At 37.3% G+C, this 23066-nt stretch overlaps 2 protein-coding genes across 5 annotated transcripts; one reads left to right on the forward strand and one right to left on the reverse strand.

Annotated features, from left to right (window-relative positions):
- The first annotated feature begins 305 nt into the window (after positions 1-305).
- LOC143753973 (uncharacterized) lies at positions 306-7111 on the forward strand. Of its 2 annotated transcripts, XM_077246913.1 has the most exons (11): positions 306-421; positions 509-602; positions 760-1104; positions 1316-1433; positions 1511-1602; positions 1705-1822; positions 2082-2198; positions 2787-2978; positions 3198-3350; positions 4522-4718; positions 6181-7111. In XM_077246913.1, exons 1-10 carry the CDS (start codon positions 363-365, stop codon positions 4716-4718), a joined length of 1485 nt encoding a protein of 494 aa, XP_077103028.1. In that variant the 5' UTR covers positions 306-362; the 3' UTR covers positions 6181-7111. The 2 variants fall into 2 exon arrangements, with proteins under 2 accessions (XP_077103028.1, XP_077103029.1); XM_077246914.1 differs by lacking the exon at positions 306-421 and having other exon boundaries at positions 499-636.
- A 3314-nt stretch (positions 7112-10425) lies between these two features.
- Positions 10426-17031, reverse strand: LOC143753536 (uncharacterized). 3 transcript variants are annotated; one of them, XM_077245930.1, is made up of 8 exons: positions 16297-17030; positions 15362-15527; positions 14092-14268; positions 13110-13166; positions 11805-11846; positions 11079-11146; positions 10775-10818; positions 10426-10507 (listed from the first exon to the last, which is right to left on the reverse strand). In XM_077245930.1, exons 1-8 carry the CDS (start codon positions 16507-16509, stop codon positions 10444-10446), a joined length of 831 nt encoding a protein of 276 aa, XP_077102045.1. In that variant the 5' UTR covers positions 16510-17030; the 3' UTR covers positions 10426-10443. The 3 variants fall into 3 exon arrangements, with proteins under 3 accessions (XP_077102045.1, XP_077102046.1, XP_077102047.1); XM_077245931.1 differs by lacking the exon at positions 11805-11846 and having other exon boundaries at positions 16297-17031; XM_077245932.1 differs by lacking the exon at positions 11079-11146 and having other exon boundaries at positions 16297-17028.
- Positions 17032-23066: the final 6035 nt, after the last annotated feature.

The raw sequence follows: 23066 nt of genomic DNA on the forward strand, positions 1-23066 counted from the left end.
TAAGAAGTGGATATTGGCCAGCCTCCGTCACCAATTCCACACTTTATACACTGGACCTCCTGAGCTCCCTTCAGGAACTCAAGATCATATCTCCGGGATTCTCCAGACAAGCCTTTGCAAAGCTGCTGGAACATCGCACTAAGTGTGGAGGAAGAGTAAGTGTAAATGTAATTACCATTTTATAAAAAAAAATTAATAAGCAGACAATATCAAAATACTATTTCATTCTATATATTTTCCAGTCTGGACCTATCAACGGTGATGCACTGCAGCGCAGCTTCTTAGAGCTTTCATATGCATCATATGAGGAAGACCAGCTCTGCTGTAGTGCTCCTTTCACCTGCCCAGCCTGCACGCCGGAAATGTTGGCTGTTTCAGCAGATGGAAATAGAAAGCTATATCGCTTTCGCCGAAACGGAAGGTGATCTTTCTTCTAGTCTTTTTATTGATTTATTTTCTTACTTCATATATTTCATGAATGGATTTTCTATTTTTCTTTCTTCCTCAGCTCTGATGATCCTGGCTTTTTTGAGGGGCTCTTTGTGGCTGAAGACAGTACGGTGTCTAGTTTTGTCGACACCATACAGAAAGCAGTGAAAAATGCAAGTTGACAAAATAGTTGTTACAATAATAAACGTAACCCCCACTTCAATTACTCCTGCCTACCAATTACAAAATCAAATTAAGAAAATAAATGCCATATATTGATTGACAATATTGCTTTTATTTGATTTGTCATGTTTGTTTTGTGTGTCATAGACACAGGGAAGAGGCACATGTGGGGACTCCCAGTGGACAGCAGCGAGGGAGACTTCAAGGAGGGCTTCAAAATTGGATGAAGAGGGGATGGAGGTTGCTGTGTGCCGCCATGGGTTCCTTCTGAAAGCCCTTAATATGTACAGGGGGGAGATATTTGCCTACCCTCTGTACCTTCAGAAGGAGCTCATGCCAGCCAAGGCACAATTCTTCGCAATGGACGTGGCATGCAAATACTGGCCATACCTGGAGAAAGTTGCTAGTGTCCTTCCTGCTCTTCAGGAACTGACCACTATGAAACCCTTTCTCAGTGTAATGCATGCTCGAGCCCATGCTACTAAGTGTGAGGTGTGTATAATATTTTGGCATCATATGTACATTTGTAATATTTACAAGCACATTAATAATATGAAATAAGTTAAGCTACACTATATTATCTTGTCTTTTTGCATAACCATTTCTTGCATGGAATGTAATGCCCTTTGATGCAAATTGTGGTTTGTGATATTGGGCTATATAAATAAAATTAAATTGAATGTCTTCCACCCTTTACTAAAAGATTAATTGGAGTGGCAGGAACCAGGAAGGAGCAGGGACAACCGCTGGTGAGGAGGTGGAGCAAGTGAACAGCTACCTCTCACGTTGTGCCCTGACAACCAAATACATGTCCAAAGCAGGTGATCGGAGTTTGCAATATTCATGTATACTTTTTTTTTAGATTGATCATCATAACCTCATTATTTGCTTTCAACAGCACGGGTGGACATGCTTACATTGCATGCAATGGGGTGGAACGAGAAAAAAAATCTCTCTTTACATCAGGCACTTTCCACAAGATATGTGAAGGTAAGTCTCATATTAATTGTTGTGTGTCCTTTTGTGTTTACTTGGCCTGTTGTTAATCATACAAAGTTTTAATCCTGATTATTGTGTAACACTGTTCATCAGACTTGTCAGAGACTCCAGGATGAGACTGCAAGGCTAGCTGACCTAAAAACGGAGCTAGATTGCACAGATGAAGTGGTGTCACAGTGGCTATCTGATGTAAAGGAATGGGCAACTGGTGGTAAGCATGACCAGATAAAAGAAACAACCATCCCTTTCTACAATCTAAAGTTTGATATTAAAGAGCAGCAAAAAATAGTAGGTGGATCATCTAATGTGATGCCACATTTATGTCAGGTTTATTACTATATTCCAGTTCCCTGCAGGAAGTGCACATACAAAGTTTAAATAAGTTGGATTAAAAGGTTTTACATAAAATTCAAACAGAGAAACGGTTCTGTGTTTTAACAGTAAATTTGCTTTCACTATTTCTTCTACAGAGACACCTGATACATCTCGTGCCAGTCAATGCACAACACTCAGAGGAATGCAGCAATCAATTGAGGGGCTCTACCTTAGTGTGAGGCACCGGAAGCGAACCCTCTACCGTCAGAATGGTATAACTATATAATATAATAGGTTGATAAATTCAGGCTACTGTATGCATCCTACTCCACCAACATGGAATTAGCAAATAATGTAGTAGCACAGTTCAGCTCAATCATTGAATTCTGTTCTTTAAATGACCAGTCTGTAGGATTTAGTGGTATCTATCGGTGAGGTTTGACGATTGCATCCACCTCCCCTCACCTCTATCTTTCCAAGCTACGGTAGCCGACGAGAAAATGTGCGGTACTATCTAAACCCAGTGTTTGTTTGTCCGTTGTGGGCTACTGTAGGAACGTGGAGGTGCAACATAGCGGCCTCTGTGGAAGGGGAACGTATTTAGATACAAAACTGCCCATTCTAAATTAATTAATGCACTATTATTTTCAGGCAATCATGAAAAGTGTGTTAGTTACTCCTGCAAATAGATTCCCCCCAAAATGTTAGACGCTGAACAATTTGTTTCCCATGTCAGTCTACATTATAATTTTCACATACTTCAATAACTGGAGCTTTGCTTTTCAATTTTTTGGTGCTATCATTTTTTTCTTGTTGAAGAGTTCTGTCAAAAACCTCTGCCCCTGTACTTGTCTTTCTAGACAGCAGCAAGTTTCGCCATCGCCTTCGAAGGAAGCTGGCAGAAGACAAAAAACTCCTTCTTCAGGAGATACAGAAATACAATGATCTTGTACTAGAATCGGCAACAACCATTGACGTAGCTGTGGTGGAGCATTCCCTAACTGGAGAGAGTACTGCGTCTCAAATATGGCCGTGGGAGGTTCATGGCAGTGGTATGTTTGTTTTTAGATGCTTCACAGGAATTTATTTACAGTTCTGCTTTATAGAGTATACTGAACTAAGGCATGCATGTTACATATTGAGTGTTGTAATATTAATCTAGTTTAATGGTGTATTTTCAGTTTTCTTATGTATCAATTTGATAAAGTCAATGTTTGTAGTGATTATGCAAGATTGTCTCATGTATACATATAACTGTTATTGATTCTTAGCAAACATTTCAATCAAGAAACGAGTGCACGACCAAGTGATGTTAACAAGGCGACTGCATGAGGAAACAAGAGTTTTGGTGTTGGAGATGGCACAACACTGCACATGGTTGCAGAGCCTGGCAATGGTTCTCAAGAACAAGTTGGCTGAGGAGGGTAAGTTTAATTAAAACCCTGTCCATCTAATGTGTTTAAAAAAAACACAAAAAAACACATCAGTCACAGAACTTGGATGGAGTAGAACGGTTATGGCTCTCTTTGCCGTGGTCCTTTGGGATATACATAAAATGGGGATTAAAGTTGTTACTGTAGCTATGGTAACAAGTCAGTAAGGCTATAAAGATTCACATTTGCTTGAAAGATGTGCAGATTTGTTGTACTATGTCTGTTACTGGAAAGCGGAAATGAACAAAAGAATTTGAACATTGGAATTTGTGTCCTGATGTGCTACATGGGGTTAGCATAACATCAAGATTAATCTTATTATCTCCTCCAGTCAACATAGAAAACCTTGCTGGTCAGCAAGTAACACAATGTGTTACTTCAGCACAACTGTAGTGAAGAAAACTGTTAACTTAAAACAGCTATCAGACAAGTATACTGTATGCTACTTTGGGCCTCCCTCCATAAAGTCACCTCAGTGAGCCGTCATGTTGCCTTAAGTTGTTTTATACAGAAGCTAGCCTGGTCCCATGTCAGCGATACACATAAAAATGCCAATCATTCTGCTATGTAGATTTGAATTGGTACATCTTTTTACTCCATTTAAGTTATTTGGCCTTATGAAACCATCTTAAAGGTTGTATCAGTGATTTCAGGCCCAAACATAAATGATCACATTCATCTAATCTTTCCTAACGATCCGCTAGCTGCCCGCCCCATAAGCAAGCCGTCAAAAAAAAAACGCGTCTCTGTAGGCAGCCTAGGCTCTGAGATCTGCACACAAAAACGATTGCGCTTACCACCACTCAAAACCAAAGTAAATAGTGTTCCAACCAATCACGGCGGGTGTTGTGAGGTTTTGCGCTCGTGCACGGCTGCCTATGACGGCTGCACGCAAAACCTCTCCACACCCGCCCCTGTTGGTGATTGGTTGGAACACCATTTATTTTGGTTTTGAGTGGTGGTGTTTGTGTGCAGATCTCAGAGCCTAGGCTGCCTACAGAGACACGTTTTTTTTGACGGCTTGCTTATGGGGCGGGCAGCTAGCGGATTGTTAGGAAAGATTCGATGAATGTGATCATTTATGTTTGGGCCTGAAATCGCTGATACAACCTTTTAATATAGTTTGTCTTTAATGTAATCTCGTTTGTATTTTGAGACGTAGACCAGGGAAATGAGGGACTTTGCTGTCTCTTAAGAAGAAGACTGTCAGAGGTGTCAGAAAGGTTCCAAGTCGTCCTCCAACAGTACAAGACTGCCTTAGGTCCTGAGGCCTCTGTCCTTCTACATGTTGAAGAGGAAGATCAAAGTGGCCTCAGTAGTCCAGACACCAGTGAGGATGAAGAGGAAAACACAATTTAGGTTATTTATTATGTTTGTTTGTTTTTTGGAATAACCCCCTGTTACTGTTATTCTTAATTTATTTGTGTATTTTATTAATGCTTTACACACCTTACTTATTCTAAAACAGCTGAAATTCACCCTCTTATCTAGGGATGGGAATCGAGAACCGGTTCTTCAGAACCGGTGCCTAGTGAATCGATTCCTTGGAACCGTTAGCATGCCTGCTTAACGATTCCGCTTATCGGTTCCGCTCGTTGCAAATGTGTCATGACGTCACACACGCGCTGCGTTGTTTTGGTTCAGAACGCAGAAAACATGGCATCGAGGCAGAAGCGCTCTAAAGTTTGGTTATATTTCATGCGAAAAGACGACAATATGGCGCCGTCTAGGGCTTAAATCAAACTTCATTCACGCACACATTTATGAAACACTTGCATACACTACGTAGTCAAACATACACTGCTGAATGCGCAAACAAATACATATGAAATGCACAACGACACACCTAAAGTCGCACACGCACATACTGTACAAGCAAACTCTACACACACGAGATGTGCGGAACTCCAGGCACATACTCGTATGAGACGCGCGCGCATACACACACTCTCCACGCACATACTCGTATGAGACGCGCGCACACACACACAAACTCTCCACGCACATACTCGTATGAGACGCGCGCACACACACACAAACTCTCCACGCGCATACTCGTATGAGACGCGAGCACACACAAACTCTCCACGCACATACTCATATGAGGCGCGCGCGCACACACAAACTCTCCACGCACATACTCATATGAGACGCGAGCACACACAAACTCGCGCACATGAAAGGATGACGGCGCCTCATAACAATACGGTCACTTGCAACACGTGTAAAATTTCCATTTCGTCAAAAGGGGGAACTACATCCAATAGGCTATGCAGAAACATTTGGCCACACAGCAACAGTGTAACATACACTGATGATGAATGAGCGCTGCTTTTAAATGAACACTTTTTTTAAACAAAAATTGGCAGAATTTCATTTTCTTAATGGCATAAACAGACTTTAGTCCCATGAAACTTAAACTGGAATGTCTCTGTTTCTGTCACTGCGACTTCCCGAACAGGCGAACACGCACACGCACGCACACATCACTTTTGAAGTAAAATTGAAAATTGATGATGCAGTGCATCGTAATGCATCGAGATATCGAATTGAACTGAATCGATGACATGATAATCGTAATGAACCGAACCGTGAGACCAGTGTAGGTTCACACCCTAATACTCTGTGCTTTGTCTTCTGATCAGATATTAAAGCGAGTTAATACAAACAAACAATTTGTACTTATTCCCTCACCCAATGAGAATCGATAAGGAATCGATAAGCAATATCGATAATGGAATCGGAATCGTTAAATTCTTATCAATTCCCATCCCTACTCTTATCCTAATTCTTGCTTTTTTGTTTTTCTGTGTTTCCCCAGATGGAAGCTGCACGAAGGACTATGTTGAAGGAAATGGACTTGCCCTATATCCGTGTATTATTATTATGCTGATTGATTAACCACATCAAAATCTTTTTGGAAATTCAAACTGTGTCTTTTAGATTTTCCAAGTAATTTAGTAAGCACATTGCACAGTTCGTTGAAAATGCACAAACCTCTCAGTATAAGTGCACTAATCTTGTTAAATGTTAACTTTGCATGTATGATATTACCAGATGTAATTACTGGGCTCATATGATATTAGGGTAGTGTATACTCTTTTAAGAGAGACTCCCCTTAATTGTGGTGACCCTGTAACCTTTCCTTTTGCACCAAGGTTAGGCCAAACTTTTGACTTGCATACAACAAATGTTATGAACCGATTTCTGTAATTTGCTGAGCAATGAATCATGTTATGTTGACCTTATGACATTCCCTGTAGCAAAATCATTAGACCAGAATGTAAAATTGAATAGTCTAATTGGGCAGATTGCCATGAAATCTTGTAAGCACATGATGACCTCATGACAATTCCTCTATCATCACATTTAGGACTTAATGTGAAAACTCATTCTTGATTGCATATCTCAATATTCACTTATTCTGCGGTGCAGCAGCAGTGTCTGTGTCAGTCTATGTCATTTTGTTTTTCCCCAGAGGAGGCTGCCTATGGATCACTACTTGATTGAGTGTATATACCTGTTGTGTAACTTTGTTACTGCAAAGATGCATTATAGTATGTAACAGAAAAATACACCGTTTTTTATTTTATGATTATACTTTATATTGTATATTATTACAGATGACTTAATTCTTTGTTCTGCTGGAGGTTTTTGCAAGTGAATTTAACCTCAGTCCAATGTTTTTAAATGCAGCCTTATGGCTTTGACAAATATGCATTTGGTGTATTTTCACTGGTATTGTTGAGAAAGACGAGAAATAAAGTATTTCCAAAGATTAATATTTTGTTTTTAATTTTTCATACTTTATTGAAAAACAATATTTTATAGTTGATAAAAAAAACATCACACTGTGGAATCTTGTTTACAGATAAACTGTTTAACAGTTTAAACTCTGTTTAACATCAAACTGCATTATTCATTAATTACTTTAATGCATGTCTTTTTACTTATTTTCAAACAATCAACCTTGTTTGTAATTAAACAAGATCTATCATAATAAGTAATGTGTATCTGTTACAGTTTTTCTCTAATGCTGAAACACTATAACTATGGATTTGAACTCAAATTTCAAAAACGCAACACCGTTTATCAAAAAGCATACCCTTTTCCTCAAACTATAAACACTACTCCCCAGTTTTGACACATGAGTCAGATTTGTTAAACTTTCACTGCAAAACTTTACACACATATCCATTTATCATTGCCTACACAATGTTGTAATTTAGAAAGCACTACACAAAGAGTCAAAACTGATCACACAGCAATCAGAACCTTCAACAGATCGATGAAACTGACAAGATGAGAGGGGGAGGGCAAAGAGACAGCAGTCTCAGATGAGATTTGTGCCAGCTCCCTAGTTGGGGTCATCCCTCTGTTCCCACAGCTCTAAGTTACCATGGCCCTATGTTCCCTCTGCCCTATGTTCCCACATTTCTGAGAATTTTCTTTTACTGAAAATTTTGAAAATTAGGTTCTATGTTCCCACAGCCCTATGTTCTCTCTATATTTGTCTAATTTCAAAGATTTTTCTAAAAATGAAACTCTAAGTCAAGTCATTTTCTTACCACATTTAACCATCCCCTGTCCCCCAAGCAGTTACTGTAAGCAAGAAGCGCCAAGTCACCAAAAGGTCGGGAGAAATCTGTCAGGAACTCTGTGATCCCACATTTCTAGAACATTTTCAAAATTGAGTATTGTGTTCATAAATTTCCCTATAATTTCAACAGCTAGTCTATACTACTACAGCTAGTCTACACTACAGCTATTCTACACTGCTACAGCTAGTTAGGGTTAGGTTTAGGGTTACCCTAACCCTCTGTAGGAACAAAGAGCTGTGGGAACTTAGGGCTGTGGGAACATAGGCACGCTCCCCCCTGTAGAGACGTGCCATTGAACTTGTTACTAAGCGTACAAATCAGCGTCCATACTTGAAGTTCTTCCAGTTTCCAGAGTAGGGTTAGTTTTAGGGTTATAAAATTGTAGCTTTACTATATATATCAACAATCACCTACAGTTAAAATATACATTATACTATATTTAAATGATCAAGATGAAAAAAAAATCGCTATCAGGTCATTGAGTATATTCGACTGTTATTGTAGTTGTAGAACAATCAGGGCCGTCTTCAATGTACACTATTTACAGTTTTTTTCCAACTGCTTGCACACATTTTCAAAACTATGTCACCTTTTTTCAAAACTTTCCCAAAACTGCACACACAAAATTGTGTAGCCTAGTGTTTTGAAAAAAGTGTTTTATGCAATTGAAAACTGAGTCAAAGGCTGAGAAATAGTTTATTGTTTTTGGAGATGTGGTGTGCAGTTTTGCACTTTGAGTGAAAGGTTTCAAAAAATCGTGTGACAAAAAAGATTTTGTGTGTAAGCAGTTGGGAAAAAAACTGTATAAACTACAATTCCCACGAGAGACGCGCCATTGAACTTACAAAATGTACAAATCAGTCACCATACTTGTAGTTCTTCTGGTTTCCGGACCAGGAATAATGTTATAAAAATGTGTCTTTACTATTCTATATTATGAAGCATACATTATACAGCCGAAACATACATTATGCTATATTTATATATGATTAGGATGAAAAAAAAATCGCCAAGACTTCAAATCTGTGGTTTTAGCTGGTACAGTAGACATGAATTCAAGATTGTCGACGGGAGTTATGCTACCCCAAAGAGCGACTTATTATGTTTATTTATTTAATTATGGCCTGCAAATGTTTGTTTTACCAACTGATGAATGTAATAAACTGCCACTTATAAATATGTCAGCATTAGATGCAATAAGTATACAAACAATATAATATTAAAGAATTCCAAAATGTGTGAAATGCTACTCTCCAGATCAAGACCTTCTCAATAAATCAATATTTGGCTTTTTAACTAGTGACAAAAACTGTTTAGAAGATAAAATCATTTATTTTATTTGGATGAATTGGTCTGTTTATCAGATTTACCAATTGCTATAATTTGTTTGTCAAGAACAATAGATAAAATTGAATTGCAAGTAAAAACTTGGGGCCACTGTTTCAAATATGTGAGTGGCTCCTCCCCTAACAAATGTAACCTCACTCCAATTTTTTTATAAAACTTGAGAGCCCTGATTAAATTATATATGCTAACCTAAATTTTAATTAAAAAAGAATCCACTTGTAAAGTTAAACAAATTTCACATATAAATATGCTTAATGTAGTCTGTTTATTTTGTCTCAACCACTTCATCCTCATATTGTTTTGAATTAAATGTATGTATGGAAAAGTAAAACAAAAATGATCATCTTTTGCAAGTGTTATTGTAGTGTATTTGTGTTCTTTCACAAAAATATAAGTGGAAATATGCCAAATGCTTATTTATTGCTTAATTACTCACTAGAGGCTTAAAGAATGATCAAATAAATTTATTGACAAGGTGCATAACAAATTAAAACTATATAGTCTTTGGCAATTGGACCACATCAAGACATCATTCTTTTAAGAGAAATGCATGATATGAAAGGAGCCGACACTGGTGGTGGTGAAGGGGTGAGTAGCAATGCTGAGATCTGGATGAATGTGGAGCTCTTCTCCTGATGACCACAGTGGAGGGACCTACTGTATGACACGATTGGCTCAAGAGGGTTGAGATGAAAATACATTTGGTTTAAGACATAAAACACCCAGTCAGCTGATGAGTTTGGAGTAGAAGAGAGTGAGAGAGACAATGTAAAATATATGATATAATGTGCGAGTATAAAGAAGGACAGTCTTATTTGTTGAACTTCATATTTTAGCTTCATGTCAAACAAGCCATAAGGCTGAAATCAAATTACACGTCAACTGTAATAAAATAACAGTGCAATTTATAATCATTCATGAAATATGAAACATGCTTTTGAATAACATCTGAAAAAGAAAATTCAGTTGGATTAAGTACATTTCTAGTACATTCCCTTTTGAGATTAAACTCCAGGTCATATTCTTGGAGATGTTCCCCTTTCACTACTACAGAAAGATGAGATATGACTTCAAATGCAGCACAGAAACAATTTAATAAATAGCCTGAAACCAAAATGGAGTTCTAAATATACACTTTATTTATTTTCATTATTTTGGAGTGAATCCTTTGGCTGCCAGGACTGGGCCCACTGCTCACCACTAAAAACAGAAGGGATTTTTTTTCTGTTACTGGTTGGGGTTTCCAATAAACTTAAAACATTACCGAACATGTCTTTTATAAGTATAAGTTTCATTTTCCGTCTATGAAGGACCACCTCCTTCATGCATGCATTAATGGTGGTGGTCCTTCATAGATGGAAAATGAAACTGTTATACTTAATTGTAGCAAAAAAAAAAAAAAAAAGTTTAAGTAAATAAATAATGTATGCATTAATTCATAAAGCAGAAGAACAGAATAATACATACCATACTGGACAGGGCTCCCAGTCAACCAGCATTTCTGCTTTGCCCTAATGTAAGAAAAGACAAAAAATAAACTCCATTCTTAGCATAAGGCTATTATGTCCGATTATAGGCATTGAGTTTCATTGATTTTCAGAAGACACTCCTTCATAAACTGTAATTCAAAAAGACTGAACACATAAAAAGTATCTACCTAACAATTATGGTATGTATAATATGTATTTGCCAAAACACACAGAAGTTTCTAAATCCTATATTACACTCTGCATACTGCCTACACTCTGCAGTTCCTTTATGACTGTCTAACCTTTCTCACTCTTTCTCTTACTACACTCCTGATGGGGAAAGCCTCTAGGCGAGTGTGGTAGGAGCAATCTGTGAACATCAAAAACACATTTCAAATATTTCTTAGATAGTTAGATTAGGAACAAAATAAACACAACTATGAAGACTTAAGTAGTGACCAGACTTGCAAGGAAGACAAGTGATGTTTATCACTAATCAAAACATGTACCATGGAACCAAATTACTCTCGGTTCCAATGTGGTATGCTTGCTTGAATAACCATACTACTGCTAAGCCACAGCTCGCAACTAAGAATACTCCACTGCTGCTTCTTCTACTACTTGGCAATGCATTTTGGTCAAATTTGACTAATTAAGCCTGTTGGATTTTATAGCTTGTCAATTGTAATAATCTCAATAATACTAATCATTCTATATCTTTTATGAATAATCATGGTTACATGTGCTATGCTGGACTAGCTGGACTGGTCACAACATTTAGGTCACAACATACATTATTGTTGCCCTGTTGTTGATTTGACTGCTTGTACTGTAAATATTGTATTTATTTGTAAGTCACTTTGGATAAAAGCGTTTTCTAAATAATTCATTAAATAAATAAAATTGTGACTACCGGAAATTGTCTGTTGTAGTAGTTAAAAAAATAAGCAATTGAACTGAAGCGAATTAACAGGGGTTAAGTTGCAATGTTTAGCAAAGTATGAATCATTGCATTTACATGCACTTACTCTTTTGTGGCCTTTTCCTTTCAGGCATTTGCCTTGGTCCCCCTGTGGGATATAAGATTACAGTCCAGTCATATATCCACTCACTGTTTAATTTAGCTCCAGATTTTACATCACATGCAGGCTCATTGGAAAATAGTAATCATAGTAGGCTTATAGAATACTCCATCTAAAATGACCTGTTTCAGACAGGGTCTGCATAAAGGACCAGTTTAAGATAAATAAGGACTTTTTTAGGATCATGCAAAGCTACACTAGTGGAGTATCAGAATAAAAATATAGAACTGGAAATTAGCATAATAGGTCCCCTTTAAATTCTATTTAGGCCTAAGTAATTAATTTACTTATTAGAGAATCTGCTTGACTAATGAGTTTCATAGTTACCAAGCTATGGTAACAGTTATCAGAACCACCAATAATTACCCTAATAATAATAATAATAATTCATTACATTTATATAGCACTTTTCTGGGTACTCAAAGCGCTTTACATAGAAGGGGGGATCTCCTCAACCACCAACAATGTGCAGCATCCACTTGGATGATGCGACGGGAGCTATATAGAGTGCCGAAGTTATGACGTCATTTTGTAGGACAACTCGGAAGCTAGCGGCGCATGGGTTCCCTCGATCGAAAAGCTATGCATTTTCCCCATAGACTTTTGGAAAATCCCCAAAAATAAGATCTGTGTTCAACAAAGAGTTGTGACCCTTACACATTTTGCCTATCAAGATAATCTTTACAAGTTCATCCAAAATGTATACATTTTGAAGCCTAAATAAAGCCGTCAGATATTTTAAAGACACAATAAAGTTTAAAAAAACACAAGCAGGTTATAACTGGTGTGTTTTATGTCATAGATCAAAACGTGAAAATATTTAGAGGCTTTGTTAAACACAGACCTTATTTCAGGCGATTTAGCAAAAACCCATTAAAAAAACCCATAGACTTTAGGGCGAGGGAACCGGAGGTGCTAAAATGCTAACTCACTTCCACGTTTTGGCCTATAAAGTGACGTCATAACTTCGGCACTCTATTGCGCCAGAACGACCACCACACACCAGCTTACTGGTGGAGAGGAGACAGTGATGAAGCCAATCAGTGTGTATATATATATATATATATGGGAATGATTAGGAGGCCATGATGGACAGAGGCCAAGGGGCAAATTTGGCCAGGATGCCGGGGTTACACCCCTACACCCCACCGCACCCTACTTTTTCGAAGGACACCCTGGGATTTTTAATAACCACAGAGTCAGGACCTCAGTTTAACGTCTCATCCGAAGGACGGACAAACATTTACATACCTGACTTTTTTTTTTTCCGATTTGCGACTGTGCCCCTGGCTGACCCTGTGAAGACAGCTGTGGGTTTGGAGAAAGAAAATAACTCATATACCAAATAAATCTTTAACTTATTATTTAAAATACTGGAAGATCACAACATCGCACAAGTGTGGCAGTACATGTATTAATAGGTGTAAAGTATATGCATTCTTATTGCGATTGAATTAAGGTTGCTCCATTAACTCCACGTGTTTCATTTTCTCGTTTAGGTCCATCCTGTTTGTGATAATCCTAATTTGTTTCAACAAGCACTGATCCTGCGCTGAGTTGTTCAGGGAACGCAAGGGGTGGGAGAATGGTTAAGTTCAGTGTTCATGGGACACTGACATTCCCAATTATTTTGAATATTCAATTTATCCTAATATCTTTAATAATAAAATTTGGCCTAGTAATTTCAGCATTTGATTAGTAGTACTTATTTTACTTTTAGATTTATAATAGACTCACAAAATTCCTTCCAACAGCCCTAGTACAGAATCAGATAGACCTATCATCTATCTAATTATGTAATATCAGATCAACTTTTCTAGCAGATTATCCATTGAAAATGAGAACCCTGTAGGTGATGATACACAGGGCAACTTTTTGAGCAATGTTGCCGTCAACGGGCAACCAGATGAGACACAGGGCCCACAACCCATCTAAATTATCCAGATAGAAATGTGTTGCCCATTTTCAATGTGAAAGTGCCCAAGGAATAATCCCTCGGCAAGATTGCCCAGCAACATTGCTCAAAAAGTTGCCCTGTGTATCATCACCTAGTGAGTTTTACTTTATCAAGCAGCAAAAAAGTTATAGCATGGTGTGTTTGAGTTCATTTCGTTGAAAAGAGCCCTAACCTGCATCAAGCTCTATGGGGGAAAAACACTGGAAGTCAAGTCAAAAGTTTCACTTTTGGCCTTTACAAATATAAACTGTAACTCTTTAAATTTGTTCTAATTACCTTGCCCCTCTGTGGATTCCGGCTGCTCCACTTGCCCCTCTGTGGATTCCGGCTGCTCCACTTGCCCCTCTGTGGATTCCGGCTGCTCCACTTGCTCCTCCGTGGATCTCGCCTCGCAGGGTGTGAGCTGCAGTGTAATCAGCTGATCCTCATTGCCACTGGAATCCTGGGTCCATCCTGTGCAAGTTAAACAAGTGTTGTGTTTTGCTTATTTAAAACATAGAGGTTAACCATAAATTATCTGTACCTGTTTTAACTGTTAGGTAAATGTTTTTGAATAATATATACCAAATTTTCCCCAACCAGATTTGAAGGCACTTTTGATTGCAGGAGAACTATTGAGAGTCCACAAGATGTATTAGATATCTGTAATATATTTGATTGATTTTCTATGACGATAACCAATACAATATATCTTTAAACCCAGAGTGCTCATAATATCTATTGAAAAAATTACAAGTTTAATGTTTGTTTACAGTCTGGGTCAAACTATTCAGTTAAGACTAGACTGTGTGTGCTTTATACCTCAAAGTTAGCAGTGTAAGTTTGTGGTGTATCCAGCAAAAATTTGATGGTTTTCTTTTTCTTTGTGTTATTTCTGTTAATGATCTACATTTTAGCACTGTCCTCGATATTGTTTTAATGAGTATATATAGATTCATTATCATTTGATTCATCGACCCAGTGACCAAAATGGGTCTTTGCAAATGTAACGTGTTCAATTAGTATGTCACTACAAAAATTGCTGTGGTCAGTGTGCTTTAAACATTAAAAATATGGTTGTATGTGGGCTGAAAACAGAAATGAAATATGGCTCCTACAAAATAATACCAAACATAATTGTTAAAAGTTAAATAAAAGTTGACAGTATATGCTTGAATGCACTTAACTCTGGGTGCCAAATCCCATTGTAGACCAGTGTGCTGCATGCTATTAATACAAACAGGGCTCAATACACTAATAATCTACATGTCTACATCTGCACTTGCAGGAAACTACTGTTTTGAAACAGTTTACTTCAATTCCCATAATCAATTGCCAGGTGTGAATTTTTATGTTTTTCTACCCATTGCTACATTAAATGTGTTGGTAGAGACGTCACATAGAGTAGACTATGATCATACAAGCATTCAGCAGCAGAAAAAAAGAATGACTGAATTTAAGTTTAAGGGGTGAGCCATTCCTTTAAGATTTAAACATTAATAAAATATTTTGCGTACTCAACACAAGTTGTGAACGGTGACTTTAAGATACAGTGCATGCATCTCACCTTCACAAAGGTATTCATAAAATGAACCTATCTTCTGTAGGTAGTCCTGGGCAAAGATGGAGAGTGTGCAGCGAGGCATTAATATTTCGCACTTAATTTCTTTTTTTTTGTTCTCCTTTCCTAGTAGCAGAACTGGTTTGTAGCCAATGGCATGGAGTTTCTCAAGCTGCAATGACAAAATTGTGTGTTTGCTGTTTAAAGTAATAGAAAAACAACATAAAAAATAATTAAGAATATTAATTTAAAAATATATAACATTATTAATGACAGCATCCAGGTTACTGCCATTCAGGATTTTTAACCTAATGGTGAGTTTAGCTTTATGTGCAAACAGGAAAGGCTCATACATTAGAAGCAAAAAACAACTCTATATAGAAAAACAGTAAAAAGATGAATCTGACACCATGAGGGTACCCTTTTTATAACGTTATAAATATTTATTTTTGTAACATTAGTAACTCGTTCATGTGTTATTTCTCATCCACTCGAAAATAAAGTTTGATTATTAAATTGCACCTGTAATTCTGTCATAATGCTTGCCTGTATATATTAGGAACTCAAGAATTCCTGAGTTTCAATTATATTTGCTGTTTGTTCAAATTTTGCTCTGGTAGATCATTTAGGTATGTGATGTATTACGGTGAAGATGTGATAACTTTATGGTTGTATTACCACCACTAAAATAAAAAATACAAATCACAATTACGTGTGCCTTCAAAGTTGATAGTTAAATTATACTTTTAAATTTATTCTGATGACACAGGGAGGACAAAGTATCATTGGAAAAAAAAAGATTCAAATTTATCTATATTGGCAAAAAAAAAAACGCCTTTCTGACCTTGCGCTGGCAATGCTCACTTAATAACAAATGGTACCACTGAATGTACTTACAGATGATCTGGACAGTTTACTGTCATGTATGAAATTGTACGTACCATGATATTGGCTTCATCCTTGATGGATGCAGTGTTGTGGTTTTTCTTACGACCAACCACCCATTGCTCTCGCTTCTCATCAAACCTCTGAAGCTTCTTCTTGAGGCGCTGCTTCAGAGGCTGCTCCTGTTTACAATGTGAGCAGATCTTTTGAGCGCAAAATAAAATCCCCTGACAAAAGGGGCAGATCTTTTTTGTAGACCCCCCTGGCATTATAACACACAGTCAGATACAGACAGACAGACAGTCAGTTACAGACAAACAGACTGACAAAGATGGGTAAGACAGACAAGTAGACAAAGACAGACAGGGAGGAAAGAAAGAGCAATAGATAAAGACTGTGAGATAGATAAAGATTGAAGAGATGGACAGAAATATAGATAGTGAGAGAACAGAGAGGATGTAAGATATAGAAAATAATGAAGAGATAGAGGTTGGCTCTTAAAAGTGCCTTTGGGTTTTGAAAATCAGGTTCGGATAGGTTCGACAGGTGATATGTTTGACAGGATCTGCAGGGAGAACAACAGAAAATGTTAATTATGTAGTGTTATGTTGATATAAGATTTAAAAAGTGTACCCTAATATAGTGAGTGATTCCCATTTTCTAATAAATGCTTAGGATAAATAAATACAGATTCACGTTGTTCCTATTTCCTGTGCTACTTTTTTAATGGCGCATAACATGTGTCTAGGGTTCAGTGTGTGTTCATATGTGCAGTATAACGTTAGACCAAGTGATAATATTGTTATTACTGACACATTACAGTGAAAAAAAGCATGTGATGTATATATATATATATGTGTGTGTGTGTATATGCATATATATATATACTTATATATATCACATGTTTTTTTATGTAAATACTCATTATATATATATATATATATATATATATATATATATATATATATATATATATATATATACACACACACATCTAGAACCTATATCTAGGCCTAGAAAATGTTTTTTTATAAACACGTAATTTTATTAATTTTGGACGTGTAAATGCTCATGAATTCATTTTGCTTATTAGACTATTGTAAGCGACTTACCGTGGTGGAATCGCGCTGGGCAATGGTTTCTGCGATGGTCGCACACAGTGACGTATTGCACAAAATTGCGCCAAAATGTCGAAATAATTAAAAAGTACAGTCTTAATATTTTATATCCGTGCTCAAAATTTTAAAGGGGTCAGCGTAAATGTCCAAGTGAAGGAACACGAGTATGTAGCCATTACATTTAAACACATATCACTTCCCAGAATGCATCCATCTCTTTGCCAAAGGATATGTCCATATAAAGCAATAAACATTTCTGCAGTAGGCTATATAATTAATTTATTACAACTTCATAATCAGTATTGAGATGAAAGTTCTATAAAAGTAGGCTATTCTGTTTTTTAATTTTTTTGGCGCAAAAAAAAGCAAAGTAGGCTCACTATAAGCCATTGCAAATTGAAATACCATCGACAATTATAAAATATCCCACAATAAAATAAGGCATGTTTTAAGCATATAGAATATGCAGTCCTGTAATTATGTAATTTTAATGTAGCCCAAAATTAAAGACGGCTTTGAAATACATTAGATTGAAATTCGTGTTGTGTGGCACGAAAAAAAGAAGGAAATTCGTGCTGAAGGACACGAATCAATTCGTGTTGAGTAGCCAACCGAATATAAAGCAATACAACAAGGATTAAAATCTCCTGATTAAATGTTGAGTAATGTAGCCCTTAAAGTTTGCAAAAGGAATAGCCTAACATTTGAGGATAAAACAATAGTGTGCTCTCGAAAGAAAGACGTGGTGCATACGCCCCATTGAAATACATTAGATTGAAAGTCGTGCTGAGTGACACGAAAAAAGAAGAAAATTCGTGCCCATAGACACGAATCAATAGATTCATGTTGAGTAACCTACCGAATATAAAGCAATAAAAACGAGGATTAAAATCTCCTGATTAAATGTTGAATAATGTACCCCTTGAAGTTTGCAAAAGGAATAGCCTAACATTTGAGGATAAAACAATAGTGTGCTCTCGAAAGAAAGACGTGGTGCATACGCCCTATTGAAATACATTAGATTGAAAGTCGTGCTGAGTGACACGAAAAAAGAAGAAGAAAATTCGTGCCCATAGACACGAATCAATAGATTCATGTTGAGTAACCTACCGAATATAAAGCAATAAAAACGAGGATTAAAATCACCTGATTAAATGTTGAGTAATGTAGCCCTTAAAGTTTACAAAATGAATAACAATTGTGAAAAAACAATAGTGTGCTCTCGGAAGAAAGACATGGTGAAGGCACGAAAAATACGTCCCATTGAAATACATTGAAAGTCGTGCTGAGTGGCACGAAAAAAAGAAGGATATTTGTGCCCTTTGGACACGAATAAATAGATTAATGTTGAGTAGCCTACCGAATATAAAGCAATAAAAACGAGGATTAAAATCTATTGATTAAATGTTGAGTAATGTAGCTCTTAAGTTTGCAAAATGAATAACAATTGAGAAAAAAACAATACTGTGCTCTCGAAAGAAAAACGTGGTGCAGGCACGAAAAATACGTCCCATTGAAATACATTAGATTGAAAGTCGTGCTGAGTGACACGAAAAAATGGGGAAACTCGTGTCCATGAACACGAATCAATAGATTAAATTTCGTGACTATGTCACGAACTGCCGTGAGACTGGGTTGTATAGGTGGCTAGTTGTTAGCCTGCAATATTATCTTAGGTAGAAGTTTCGTCATTCAGGGTAATGTTATGTCCATTCGGTGTAAAGCAAATTGTCTGTTACACCACAGTGGCATCCATTACACTGAATGACAGTGTCACTGTTTAGATAATATTTTTAGCATTTTATTTATATTTCAGATAAATGAGGGATGTTTAGCACTAAAAGAAAATATTAATCTTTATAAATATTAATGTTTTAATGTATTTTTGTATTTTTTTTTCTTGTGTTACTGATTTATTTTAGATGCCCAAAAACAAAGAGAGAGTTACTAGGCACCGGCAGAAAGTTAATTCAGACCCAGTAGCTAGGGCAGCGCTTTTAGCAAGGAGACGAGAAAGATATTGAGGATTGCAATGTCAAAATAATAGGGCTGTGTTAAAAAGATAGATTTCTCGATTTTAATCGATTCTCATTTTTAAGAACCAATACTGATTTGTAAATTGATCTTTCTGTCTATGCTGTTTTCAGTTGATTTTAATAAAAAATAAAATTGATTTGAAATCGAATCAAGTCGTGAAATTTGTCAAAAAAGCCTAGGCCTAAAGTGCAAAGGCAATAGTGTCTGAACCTGAGCCATTAACCCTGAGGAAGTCAAAACTCACTACAGCAGACTGGGAGAAAGTTATCGACTCTCTCTCTCTCTCTCTCTCTCTCTCTCTCTCTCTCTCTCTCTCTCTCTCTCTCTCTCTCTCTCTCTCTCTCTCTCTCTCTGTGTGTGTCTGTTCTCAATGAAATGAGAGACATTGATTATATGTAACCCTGGATGACAAAACCAGTCTTACACAGATTTACCAGATTCATACACCACATGAAAGCTGAATAAATGAGCTTTTCATTGATGTATGGATTGTTAGGTTAGGACAATATTTGGCCGAGATACAACTATTTGAAAATCTGGAATCTGAGGGTGCAGAAAAATCGAAACATTGAGAAAATCACTTTTAAAGTTGTCCATTTATGTGGAACTAATATCCTAATGATTTTTGGCATAAAAGAAAAATTTATCATTTTGACCCATACAATGTATTGTTGGCTATTGTCACGAATATACCCGTGCTTAAGACTGGTTTTGTGATACAGGGTCACATATTACCACCAGTTTGTTTCACAACTGTTAAAGGGATAGTTCACCCAAAACTGAAAATTAACCCATGATTTACTCACCCTCACGCAATCCTAGGTGTATATGACTTACTTCTTTCAGACAGAGAATACACTCGGAGTTATATTAAGAAAATGTCCTGGCTCTTCCAAGCTTTATAATGGCAGTGAATGGCCGTTTATGTTTTAAAAGTACATCTATCCATCATAAAAGTGCTCCACACTGCTCTGCGGGGGCTAATTCTGAAGTGAAGTGATGCTTTCGTGTAAGAAAAATATCCATATCAACTTTATCGACTAAAATAACTAGCTTCTGACAGACGGCCGTACGCATCGATTTACGGTGGAAGAATAGCACTTGACCTGACGCACTGCGTAATGACAAACGGGGAAGTGCAGAGGATAGAGCAAAAGAAAACACCACTCACGAATAAGAGTCTAATAGTAATAATATTATTCAGTTGCTGCCTGCTATTACTACTGCACTCTACATGGTAAAAAAAAACATACAGAACAAAGTGAGAAAAGACATTTAATTGACGTTATCTCTCAATTGACAAAGTCAGATTTGTGGCGATCTTGTGGCCTTGAAAACGTACTCGGTTACTAACGTATCCTCGGTGCCCTGAGAGATAAGGGAATGAGTATTGCGTAGCTATACGCAGTGGGGAAACTCCTTTTCTCGAGAATATTGAAGCCTTTATTTTAAAACGCAGTGCAGCTGCACAGGGAGCACAGTGCAGGCTTTCTAAGCGCGCTGATTGGCTAGGCTGCTGCAACTGCACGAACCTATGGCGAAGCAGCGAGGACGCACAAACCTATCAGGGCGCTTCCCGCCTCGTGCGCCAGAATGGCCGTGGCTGCTGACTATAAACGGCCCATTTCACCATGGGAATCAGGTTAAATCGACTGAAGCGACATCACCTGGACATGCAGCATAGGAGTAGCACGGCCGGCTACGCAGCTATACGTAGCTATATGCTAAGGAAACCCATTTTAAAACGCCGTTCTATCAGCTGATGACTTCGCTCTGACTACCGCCTGGAGCTGAGAAGCCCGAGACTTATAGTAGAACTAAAGCCAGAATCCAATGGGGACCGGATGAATCAGGGCGCTCGAAGGGATATGTAGAGGCTTGGGCCAAAAGGGGCCAAGACCTCCTATATAGAAAGGACTCGTGCCTGCAGGGCCAGCACTTCCAAGTTGTAAAATCGTACAAATGTGGACGGCGAAGGCCAGCCGGCCGCCGCACAAATGTCTTCAATTCTGGACCACACCCATGAAGAGGCCATGCCCCTAGTGGAATGAGCCCTGACGCCTATGGGTCATTGAAAGCCCATTGAAGCATAGGTTAGATAGAGAAAGCATCTACTATCCATCGTGATAACCTCTGCTTCGTGACCAGAGACCCTTTGGTGCGGTCACCGAAGCCCACAAAGAGCTGTTCTGACTGCCTGAACGGGCCAGAAAGCTCTGAATAGACTTTGAGAGCCCTGACAGGGCAGAGTAGATTCAAGTCTCTATCATCTTCCGATGGGGGAAGAGCCGATAGTTAAATTACCTGGGCTCTGAACGGAGTCGAGAGCTCAGTTCAATCAGGAAATACTGATTGTAAAATCAGTATTTGATATGGTATCAAATACCATATCAATTTGATATCATCAAAATGATATCAAATTTTGATATCAAACTTTTATATCAAATTAAATATAAATTTAATCAATATCATCATACTGATGATATGGTGTTCTTTAGGAAATTGTGTAAGGAATAGCCTTACAACTCTCCGTCCACAATCCAGTTCTCTTCCACTCATCTTTTCAAATTATATTGACTTTTTTGATGTCCATCAAAGGGGAATGAATATCTGATTTAGGGCCTATTTGAGTTTCCTCTTAGGACAAGAAATCCCTTCTTATTTGCAGACATCTGTAAAATAGCTTATAGGCTAGCCTACTAGAATTAATGTCCATATTTTATGGATTTGTATACCTTTATCTTCAGATGTATCCTTCATTTATTTCATTATTTGACAGAAACTTATATGCCCTTTACTTGGCCAGATCATGAAAAAATTATCAGTAGTATTTGGTGAAACGTCAATCTTGTGCTATTTTTCAGATTTCTCGTATGTCATTATCCTTTATGTTAATAATTTCACAAATCTTTCTTAAATTCTAAAATCATATACAATACAAATAGCCTATATCTAACTGCTTGATTCCACTAACCCAGTCACTTACGTTTTGAATTAAAATTGTTATTGTTACTCATCGGGATTGGCTTAATATCTGGATGAGTTGAACAATGTTTTTTTATGAACATGTTGTCCTGAGTTTACAAAACCTAGTTCAGCCCTGATCAACCTGATCATAAAAATATTTTATGATTTTTCAACTACCCAACTACCACACCTTTATTTCTATTCAACACTAATAATTATAGGCTACTGTTTGTTTAGTCACTATAGCTGTCACTCACGGGTGGTTGCAGAAAGGCAGACGAAGATGAAGCATTAAGTACAAATATGAATATTAATGAGAGTAATACAAATAATACTAGGAAAAGAATGGCAACACACACTAAACGCAACGTAGACCGAACAACCAGTGCAGGTGAAGGAACAACTTAAATAGTGAACAAAAACGAGGACGATTAATTAAACTATGATGGTGACGATGAGACAGATGAGTGGCGGGAATCTGAAGGAAACATGTGACAATGAACAAACTGAAAGTCCATGAACAAAACTAAACATACTAAAGACAATAGTGTTAAGAAGTGTTAAGAAAATGTTCTTTCATCAAGGAAAATCACACTTGCTCACTTAAAGGGATAGTTCACCCAAAAATGAAAATTATGTCAGTAATTACTCACCCTCATGTTGTTCCAACCCTAAGACTTTTTCTCATCTTCGGAACACAAATT

This window comes from Siphateles boraxobius, unplaced genomic scaffold (genome assembly GCF_051911475.1).
Source record: "Siphateles boraxobius isolate OS27281-9 unplaced genomic scaffold, OSU_SipBor_1 29, whole genome shotgun sequence".
Classification (NCBI taxonomy): domain Eukaryota; kingdom Metazoa; phylum Chordata; class Actinopteri; order Cypriniformes; family Leuciscidae; genus Siphateles; species Siphateles boraxobius.